The sequence below is a fragment of the Rhodotorula graminis genome (assembly GCF_001329695.1).
Source record: "Rhodotorula graminis WP1 unplaced genomic scaffold RHOBAscaffold_8, whole genome shotgun sequence".
NCBI classification, from domain to species: domain Eukaryota; kingdom Fungi; phylum Basidiomycota; class Microbotryomycetes; order Sporidiobolales; family Sporidiobolaceae; genus Rhodotorula; species Rhodotorula graminis.
Genome location: NW_017264935.1, coordinates 854,391 through 863,888, shown reverse-complemented (window position 1 = coordinate 863,888; position 9,498 = coordinate 854,391). Strand labels below are relative to the sequence as shown.

General features: G+C 69.0%; 4 protein-coding genes across 4 annotated transcripts; 2 read left to right on the top strand and 2 right to left on the bottom strand.

The window, feature by feature from the left end:
• Positions 1 to 94: 94 nt before the first annotated feature.
• RHOBADRAFT_54258 (uncharacterized protein) lies at positions 95 to 2,013 on the top strand (the record flags this gene model as incomplete). The annotated part of the gene is made up of 7 exons (XM_018417222.1): positions 95 to 202; positions 271 to 543; positions 615 to 704; positions 769 to 799; positions 863 to 1,167; positions 1,269 to 1,474; positions 1,553 to 2,013. Coding segments are annotated over 7 exons (1,146 nt in total), but the record flags the coding sequence as incomplete, so codon positions are not given.
• A 128-nt stretch (positions 2,014 to 2,141) lies between these two features.
• On the bottom strand, positions 2,142 to 3,016 carry RHOBADRAFT_65264 (uncharacterized protein). Its single transcript, XM_018418667.1, has 3 exons — positions 2,944 to 3,016; positions 2,673 to 2,774; positions 2,142 to 2,524 (listed from the first exon to the last, which is right to left on the bottom strand). Exons 1-3 carry the CDS (start codon positions 3,010 to 3,012, stop codon positions 2,507 to 2,509), a joined length of 189 nt encoding a protein of 62 aa, XP_018270483.1. The 5' UTR covers positions 3,013 to 3,016; the 3' UTR covers positions 2,142 to 2,506.
• Positions 3,017 to 3,454: 438 nt separating this feature from the next.
• On the top strand, positions 3,455 to 5,033 carry RHOBADRAFT_54256 (uncharacterized protein; the record flags this gene model as incomplete). The annotated part of the gene is made up of 3 exons (XM_018417221.1): positions 3,455 to 3,854; positions 3,932 to 4,518; positions 4,593 to 5,033. The coding sequence occupies 3 exons, from the start codon at positions 3,455 to 3,457 to the stop codon at positions 4,608 to 4,610; spliced, it is 1,005 nt and encodes a 334-aa protein (XP_018270482.1). The 3' UTR covers positions 4,611 to 5,033.
• Positions 5,034 to 5,517: 484 nt separating this feature from the next.
• Positions 5,518 to 9,381, bottom strand: RHOBADRAFT_54255 (uncharacterized protein; the record flags this gene model as incomplete). The annotated part of the gene is made up of 6 exons (XM_018417220.1): positions 5,518 to 6,803; positions 6,867 to 7,212; positions 7,269 to 7,407; positions 7,822 to 8,845; positions 8,917 to 9,259; positions 9,319 to 9,381. The coding sequence occupies 6 exons, from the start codon at positions 9,379 to 9,381 to the stop codon at positions 5,665 to 5,667; spliced, it is 3,054 nt and encodes a 1,017-aa protein (XP_018270481.1). The 3' UTR covers positions 5,518 to 5,664.
• Positions 9,382 to 9,498: the final 117 nt, after the last annotated feature.

Sequence of the window (9,498 nt, the reverse complement as noted above, 5' to 3'; positions counted from 1 at the left end):
CGCGAATTTTGCAGGCGATCCCCTGCAGCAAGCAGGCCCCCCCCCCCCCCCCCTCTCGTCGACTAACGCGCTTCATCTCTCGCCGCAAACAGTCTTTACGCTGCTCGTGCGCCCTCGAGCCGGCTCGCCTGGCATCCTCGACTTCCTCATCGATCGCTCTGGCACCGGCGAGCCAGACGAGCCAGCGTACGCGGCGTTCAAGGTGCGCCTTCCTCGTCCCCCACCTCCCCGCCTTGGCGCACACCCGCTCACGCTGTACCGACCCTGCAGGACCCGTCCAGCGACGCCGTGACCCTCTACGACGCGCCCACCTCTGCCTTCCTCGGCCGCACCCGCACCGCGCCGCCCGCCGTCCCTCTCGCGACACCCGACCGCAAGAAGCACCGCCTCGTCGAGCTCGAGTCGCCCGCCGCCGAGGTGCACTTGCGCAACAAGCCCGGCCTTACCTGGTGCTGGGACCTCGAGTGGGAGGGCGCGCGCTTCACGTGGGCGAGGGACGTTGCAGGGCTGCTCGGCGGCGAGCGAGGTTACACCCTCTCGGCGGTGCGTCCTTCTCTCGTCTCTCTCTCTCTCTCTCTTGTCGAGTCGGTAGCTGACGACTCGATCGAGCGCAGGACCGCAAGCCCGACCCGAGTTTCCCGGTCCTCGTCTTCTCGCCGAGGAAGAAGGGCGGCAGCATCGAGGTGCTCGACCACAACCTCGCTGTGCGTCCTCGTCCCTTCTCCTGTCGCTCGAGCCGGTCGAGACTGACTCGGGCACTCTCTGCAGCGTGTCGAGCCGCCCATCCAGGACAAGAAGGGTGCGCTTCGTCCTCCCTTTCCTCCCCTGTCCCTCCCTCGACTGACCTCTGTCCCTCCTGCAGGTCTCGAGATCGCGTCGCTCCTCGCCCTGTGCAACTTCATCGACCACCTCTTTCCCGTCGACTCGCACCCCTCGCCTGCACCTGCTCTCGCCACCGCCGCCGTCGACGCGCCCTCACCGCCCCTCGCCCGCATCGCGTCGCGCCTGCGCCCTTCTCCGCCTTTGCCGCCCCAACCACCGCGACCACCGCCGCAGCAGCGCAAGAAGGGCAGCCTGACGACCTTGGCGACCAACGAGATCGAGGTGACTGACACGAGCGAGCCGGCGCTCGAGGCGCACTGCGAGCGCTGCCTGCACCTGCTCGAGGTGCGTGCGCTCTCACACTCTCTCTCTCACACTCTCTCTTCCCTCCCCCTCTCTCTCGTCGCCTCGTGCCCTCCGCCTGACACGCGCTCGCCCGAATGCAGGACCGGTCCCTCCTGTACCTCAGCATCTCGACCTCGACGCCGTCGGCCGTGCCCGCCGTCGCCGCGCTCGCCGAGCGCGTCAAGCGCACGCGGTACAAGGTCAGCGGCGAGGAGGTGCGCCTCTTTGTCGATGACGACGGCGCGGCAGGAGCGCACGACGAGCTGGGAGGGCGAGGCGGCAAGGGCAAAGGGCGACAGAGCTGTGCGTCCCTCTCTCGCTTCCCCTCTCGAGACGGCGGACAGCGGACGAGGACTGACGGGCGACGCGCCTCGCACTGCAGATGCCGCTCCTCCCACAGCGCTCAAGCTCTTCCTCTCGCGCATCGACATGACCGACATCCTGCCCAACCACCGCCGCCGCCCCTCGACGACTCGCACCGTCGCCCGTCCTCCCATCCGCCCGCCGATCAACTTTGACGACCCGGCGCCACCACCACCACCACGGCCCTCGCCGCAGCCGCGAGCGAAAGTCGCGCCGCGCCGGCTTGATCGCTCAGACCTGGAGCCGGCGGCACCCGACGGCTCAGCGGCGGGGTCGGTGGCGGTGGCGAGCGGGAGCGGCGGCGAGACACTGGCGCAGCAGGGCGCGCAGGGGCCGCCGGCCTCGAGCGGGAGCGGGGCAGGCGGGTGGCTCTCGAGCTGGCTGGGCGGCGGGCGGGGTCCGACGCAGTGAGCGAGGGGGCGCACGCAGCTGTTACGCGTACGCCGGCACGGCGAGGCGAGAGCTGTGCAACGTCGAGCCGAGACTCTGTGCTCCGAGAGAGAAGCGCTCGAGGGAGAGCGCCGCGCCGCAGCAGGTGGCGAGAGCGAGAGCGAGAGCGAGAGCGAGCGACATGGGAAGCTCTCGCGCCTCTCTCTCTCTTGCTCGCTGCGCACGCAGAACAAGGCCGGGTTCCAAGAAGGTGATAGAGTACAAACACGAGGGGTGCTCGCGCGAGCACGTCTGGAGCCACGAGGCGAGCGCGAGCGGCGGTCGGACCCGGCTTCTCGAGACGACGACCCAGCACCAAACCCGGCCGACCCTTGTTGTCCTCGCGCGCCCGCTCCGCCCGCTCGACCGCTCCTCCGCACACAGCTGCACCCTGCACCCTGGGCCCTGGCCGGCCGGCCGGACGAGAGAGAGGGAAGCTGAAGGGGCGCAAATCGCTTTGCTCGTCTCGCCCTGGGCCGGCACCTCGTCGAGACGCGCGGTGGACGGTGGGGCCGTGATATGACGACGGTGAGGTCGCACTCGAGCGCTACTTTCGCGCCTTCATCTGCAGCAGAATTGAAACGAGGTGCAAGGGGCGAGAGAGAGTTAGCGCCGTCCGCGAGCGAGCGGACCAGGCACCGTCGCGCCCGCCGCTAGAACACGGCGACGGAAGAGGGGGGAGAGAGAGAGAGAGAGAGCACGCGCGCACGCACCTGCTCGGCGACACACTGGCGGAACGCGGCAAACTCGCGCTGGCACATGTCGCGCTCGACCTCTTGATACCTCGCGCCGATGCACTTGCCGTACGCTGCGCCCTGCGTGCGCAGCAAGAGGGTGAGCTCGGACTGGCGCCTGCTGGGTGGCGACTGCAAGGGGTCTGGCGACGCGGGAGGGAGTCGAGGCTCGCGGACGGAGGTGGGGTTGCGAAGGGCTCTCTCGCTCTGCGGGTTCCTGGGCGATGGCGAGGGAGAGAGGGGGACGCACAGCTTCTGCGCAGGCTGCTGCGGCTTTGGGGAGCTTGGCGAGGGGACGCAGGCGTGCAGGTGCGGGCATCTGTCGCTCGAGGTGGGTCGACGAGGCGAGAGATGGGCGGCCCCGAGCTGCTCGCGCGCGCCGCCGATGTCGAAACGACGTCGTTTGCGAAAGAGTGGCGTTCCCCCTTTACTGTGCTAGCGAGAAGAAGCCCCCGGCTCCGCCGCCCGGCCGTTCCGCTGCGGCCGTCGCGTCTCTTCGAAAGCTGGTGCCTGAGTTTGGCTGGCCACGACGGCGATCCCCCGCTTGGGCTCTTGATACCGCTCGTGCCCCTTCCAGGTCCGAGGCTGTCGGAAGCTCGAAGGCTCTGGCCTGCGCGCACGGTTGGCTCGAGCTGGTCGTCTGTCGTCCTCTGCGCGACCCTTCCTTCGAGCTCTTCCAAAAGCTCTCCCTCCTCCCCCTCGAATACCTTGACGCCTACACCACCTGCGCCTCGCACCTGCACGCCGCGCCGCACATCGCCATGCTCGCCAACGCCGTCCCGACACCCCGCGCTCCCTCGAGCTCTCTCCACGGCCGCCGCCCGCAACCAGCTCCCGCGCTCGACCTGCACGCGTGGGCCGACGGCTGGTCCCTCTCGACGACCGCCACGACGACGAGCCGTGCAGCAGCAGGCCCGAGTGCGCTCGTCGACGACCCAGTGTCGCCAACGTCGCTCGCGCCTCAGCCTGCGGCCGCGGCGGGCCGTGGCTTCGGCGCCGCCGGCTCTCGTCCCGGGTCGGTGGCTCTACCTCTTGGCGCAGCGCCCACCTCGTCGTCGTCGTTCGCAAGCCACGGCCAGCACGCGTCGAGCCCGACCAAGCCGGCGACAGCGTTCGAGGGCTTTGCGCTCGACCGTGACCGTGCGCCGCATGCTCGCAAAGGTGCGTCCTTTCCGCCTTTTCCCCTCTCGTCCTTCCCGGCCCCGTACTCACATTGCGCGCTCGTCGACGTGCAACAGGTGGACGCGACGAGGTGTACCACCGCATGCGCGAGAACTCGCTCGAGCTGAGCCTCGGCGACCTTCCCAAGCCCGCACCTTTCCTTCGCGCCGCCGCCAACGCCCGCCCGTACCCGTCACCCGTATCGCCCTCGTCGAGGCTGTGCTTCGTCGACAAGGCGCCGTCGTGCTACTTCGATCCGGCGCACCTCCTGGCGGCAGCGGCGGCGGGTCCGGCGTCGAAGATCTCGCGGGACGAGTTCGCCCTCCCGGCGTCTCCCGCCTTGGTCCCCCTCGATCTCGGCCACGCCGAGCCGTCGTGGTCGACGCTCTCGGCGCCCCGAGTCGAACCCTCGACGACCCACCCCCTGCACCACGCCAAGCGCCTCTCGATGACGCCGCTCTCGTCGACCAAGGCGCTCCCGCCCGTCGACGCGCCCACTGCCGACCTCGCCGACATGGCCATCGACGAGCCGCCCAAGGTCCGCAAGAGCAGCATCGTCGACCTCCCGCTCCCGCAAGCGGCCGGCGGCAACGGCCTCCCCTTCTCCCCGCCCCTGACGCCGCCGACCGTGTCGGCCCCGCTCGGGCCCGCTCGCACGTCCAAGGTGCGCCCTCTGCCTCTCACTCGTTCGCTCGCGATCGTCAGTCACTGACTCTTGTCTCGGTCCGTCGCCCGCAGCGCCAGCGTCGCCCGTGACGAGTCGACCTTCCCCGACCCGGTCCATCCTCGACTCGCCGACTCTCCTCGCCCACATCACGCTCCTCGTACCCCTCATCATCATTGTCGGCCCAACATTCATCTCCCCCTGTCGTCGTCGACACCGTCGCCCTCATCTCGGCCTAATTCCGCGCGTCCTCGCCTGCTGGTCACTCGTCGTCGCTCGAAGAAAACCCCGCCTCAGACAAGTTTACCCTCCATCGCCACTGTACCCCTCTCGCCTCATTCCTCTGTCTCTACTACCCCCTCATCACGCCCAGCTCAGTCCTCGTCCCGTCCTGCATCGCGTCCGCATGGTCCTGTACACCCATTCTCTCCTCGTCCTCTCGTCACGCGTCTCTCACGGGTTCCGCATCGGTCTCTCCTGTCTAGATCTGCGCATTCACGTCGTTTTCTCACGCTCTCAGTCTCTTGCCCGTGAGAGTGAGCCCGAGCGAGCCGAAAACCCGCGAGTCGCAAACGTCGCCTTCTCAGCCCGAGCCTGTCCGCTCTCTGTCTCTCTTCTCGCGCACAGGCCGTCGCGGCAGATGCGCTCGCATCTCTCCTCGAGCGCGCAGGTGTCAAAGCTCGGCTACACACGAGCGATCGATAGCGGGCGAGGCAAAAGATTGCGAGAGAACCTCGCGCGAGGGAGGCTGCTCGCGACGAAGTTCGGCAGGTCCGCGTCGAGCGAGCCTCGAGGCAAGGGCAGGTTAAGGGGGCTCCTTGTCGACGATCCTGAGCCCTTGAAGAAGCGAGAGCATGTGCGAGACGATGAGGGGACAAAGACAAGGCGGGCTCGCGGGCTCGAGGTCCGAGCGGGCGGAAAGCGCTCGCAGAATCGGCCGGGCCACTCCGCTCTCGTCGCTCTCTCGCGCAAGCTTCGGGCTGCGACTCGCAGTGCTGTATTCGACACGTCGACGTTGCAGGTGGGGTCCGCTCCCACCTCTACCGCGACCGACCCGACGACCCCTCTCGACCTTCTCAACTCGCGCTCGCCCGCTCCTCCCTCGGACCCTCGTCCCGCTCGCTCGCCCCGCTCCGCTCCTCCTGCTCAGCCCGCCCTCGCCCACGCAGTCGGGCACCTGTGTCCCTCGGCGCCGTCGCCGCCGCACATGCGCGCCGCACAGACCGCCGAACCGCGCACGTCAATGTCCTTGTTGACGGCGATCATGGCGATGGCGCGCATGTCGGCCAGGCGCAGCCGCGCCGGCCACGAGACGACACCGAGCCCTCGACCGCAGTCGGTGCAAGGCGGGTCGTGCGGCTCGTGGTGCGAGTGCGGGAGGGCGTCGGGGTCGAAGACGAAGCGCGGCACGCGCGCCGGGACGAGGGGCGGGGAGAAGAGCCCAGTTGCGGGCCACGACGAGAGCGAGGCGCACTGGCAGATGTCGAGGGTGAGGTGGCGGATCTTGGGCCACGAGGGCGGGCCGCCGCGCAGGAGCGAGACGAGCCCGGCGCCGTCGACGTCGGCGTGCGCGCCGAGCGTGAGGCAGTGCAGGTCGGATAGGCGGAGGATGACGTCGGGGAAGGTCGAGGAAGAGACGAGGGGGCCGTCGAGGCCGAGGTGCTGGAGATTGGGAAAGGCGAGCGGGAGGAGGGGCGAGTCGAACTTGGGGCCCGAGTCCGGGTAGACGAACCGCGGGCACTCGTCGCCGAGGGTGATCAACAGGCGAAGAACGGTCGGCGGCAAGCGGACGAGGTCGTCGACGAGGCCGTCGTACATGGCGCGCGATGAGATATGGACGGACGTCAACCCGGGCTGGAGCGCCGAAAAGACGGCGCGCACCTCGATGCCGATGAGCGATAAGTTGCTGAGCACGAGGCTCTTGAGGTAGATGCTTCGAGGCGGCACAAAGGTCGACGGGTCGACGCCGAGGTTGTTCCTCGGGAGCTCCTCGACGTCGGACGAATCAAGGATGAGGTGGCGCAAAGTCGGGATGAGGGCAATGTTGCGAAACAGGGCTTGATGCTGCGGCTCGTAGACCTCGGGACCGGCGTATAGACCGCGCGACAGGAGCTCGAGTGTGTGCAGGCGGTGAAAGGGCCTCTGCGCGAGGTACTGCGGCTCGACGAGGTGCCCGTACGTCTGCACGCCGTACACCCGCAGCCGCCGCAAGTTGGGCAGCAGTCCGCACAGGTCCTGCAGCAGGCTCGGACTCAACTTGAAGTTCTCGACGTCGACATGTTGACCTGCGAGCGGTGGAGCATCAGGGCTCGAGTCGTCCAGGAGCAAGTTGAGAAAGACGGGCGGACCTTTGCGCGCCTCGAGCTCCTTCCTGTCTCGCCCGAGCTGCCCCTGGATCGCTCCAGGCGTCCACTGCGGCCCCTCGTACACGAAAGTGTGGCCGGCGTCGTACACAGTCTCGAACGACAGGTCGAGCTCCTCGACAGCGTCGACGAGCAACGGGCGCCGGCGCAAGGCGACGCACAACGAGGCGAGCCGGTCGGGACCGTTCAGGAGCGGGTATCTGGCGAGTGCGACGAGGGTATGTGGCAGGAGCGCCTTGCTGAGGGCGGCGTTGTCGAGCGTGATGGCGCGGTCGTGGCGACAGATGCGCTGAAGGAGGTCGGGCGGGAGAGCCGGCAAGATGCAGCGCGTCTGTGTGGTTGCGCTCGTGAGCTCATGATCGCCTGTGAGGGAGAGGCTCGACGTACCGTCTTGTGTCGGGGCGGCGGGCGAGGCGGAACTTTGCCCGGGCGGCGGCGAGACTTGGACGGCGACGGCATCGTTGGCAGGGTGCGCCTTGGCTCGACAGGGCGGTACAGGCGACGTTCGAGAGCACTGATCTCGGCTCTGGGCGAGAGAGAGCGGGCGAGTGAGCGGGAGAGGGAAGAGGAGGAGGAGGAGCGAGCGGCGGACCTTCCGCGGAGTGCCGTCGACGAGGACGCCGACGCCGGCTGGCTTCGACTGCGACGGCGAGCTGACGATCTCGACGATCTCTCAAACATGCTGGAGAGAAGGGCGCGGGTTGCAGGCCTTGGCTGGAAGACGAGTGCGAGGAAAGGAGAGGTCCGAGCACCCGCTCCTGCTCCTCCCCCTGCGCCGCTCGTCGTCCGCTGCCCCGCCCGCTCGCGCCGCTCGTCACCGCTCGACCCGTGCCCACCGCCCAAAGCTGCTCCTCGCGCCCGCTCCCCTCACGCCCACCCCTCAGGGCAGCGATGCCCTCCCTCCCCGTCCCCGCCGCACATCCCCAGCGCGCACACGCACGACCCGCCAATCACGACCCCTTTCTCCTGCCCAACGCGCGCCACCTCGCGCATGTCGTCCTCGCTCAACCCGGGCGGCCAGTTGGGCTTGCGCGCGAGCTTGAACTGGTCGCTGTGGTACCGCAGCGCGGCCGAGCGGCGCACGAGGCCCGGTTCGAGCGCGAGCGTGTCGGTCGACGGGTCGCAGCCGCACAGGTGGATGTGGAGGGCCGCGAGGGAGGGGGCGGGCGAGGGCGAGGGCCGAGGCGAGAGGGCCGTGCGGCGGCGCCGCCGCAGGAAGGCGACGAGCTGTGCGCCGTCGAGGTCGGTGTGGGTGCCGAGCGTGAGGGTGCGCAGGTCGGCGAGGCGCTCGATGACGTTGGGGAAGGTCGAAGGCGAGACGAGAGGCCCGCTGAGGTGCAGGTGGCGCAGGTTGGGCAGGGCGAGAGCGAGGACCGGGCTGTCGACCTTGGGCGCGACGGCCGGCGCGAAGAAGAACGGGCACGGCAGGCCGACCGTGAGCGACAGGGTGACGACCGTCGGCGGCAGGCGGATCAGGTCGGTGTCGAAGCCCTTGTAGAACGACTGGCAGCTGATGACGAGGCTCGTGAGGCCCGGGCGCAGCGCGGAGAAGAGCGTGCTCGCCTCGGGCCCGATGCGCCCAAAGTCGAGGACCTGCAGCGTCGGCAGGTACAGGCTGCGAGGCGCGAGGTACGTGGCCGTGCCGAGGTTGAGCCGAGTGACGGGAAGGTCGTGCGCGCTCGTCTCGAGGATGACGCTGCGCAAGGTCGAGATGAGCGACAGGTTGGCGAACAGGGCGTTGTCGTCCGGCTCGCGCAGGTCCTCGCCGAGGTAGTCGGGGTCGACGCCGAGTACGATGCCGGCGAGGCGCGGGAAGGGCTTCTCCTCGAGGTAGTCGGGCGCGAGGAGGATGCGGTACACCTCGAGGCCGACGGCGCGCAGGGTGCGCATACGAGGCAGCAGGCGAAACAGGTCGCGCAGGAGCCCTGGTCCGACGACGAGCTGCTCTGGTACTTGTGGGCGTTCTGCACGAGGGCGACAAGGTCAGGGCTCGATCCTATACTGAGGAGAGCAGAGGGAGGACGGAACGACGCACTCTTGCGAGATGCGAGCTCCTTGCGGCTCTTGGCGAGTTGGCCTGCTCCTGCACTGCTCGACGCGGGAGTCCACCACTCGACGTCGGCGTCGACGTCCTCTGGCCTTGCGACGGCGAGCTCGACGTGCTCGACGCCGTCGACGAGGAACGGGCGGCGCTCGAGGGCGCAGCAGAACGAGGTCAAGGTCGTGAGGGACCACAGCTGGACCGAGTAGGCGAGTGCGCTCAGGGTGTGCGGCAGGAGCGCCTTGCTGAGGGCGGCGTTGTCGAGCGTGATGGCGCGGTCGTGGCGAAAGATGCGCTGGAGGAGGTCGGGAGGGAGGGTCGGGAGGATGCAGCGCGTCTGTGTGGCTGGGGCTGGTCAGGGCGCTGCCTTGTGGCACAGAGAGGCTCGGAGCGCACCGTCTTGCGTCTCTGCGGCGGCCTGGCCTTGGCGGGCGACCGCCGGATCTTGGGTGGGGACATCGCGGTGGAGGGACGGGCACGGGCGGCGGGCGCGCGCACGACTGGCTCGAGATGGTGCTCAGAGGCCCGAGAGATGCTCGCAGCTAGTGGGCAGACCAGCAGGTGGCGAGGCGAGTG

Excerpts from the sequence above, each read along its gene's own strand:
- RHOBADRAFT_65264 (XM_018418667.1), bottom strand. The coding sequence starts at position 3,012 with ATGCCCGCACCTGCACGCCTGCGTCCCCTCGCCAAGCTCCCCAAAGCC. Across the intron at positions 2,775-2,943 it reads CAGCAGCCTGCGCAGAAGCT|GGCGCAGCGTACGGCAAGTG; the intron begins GTGCGTCCCCCT and ends CTGCGCACGCAG.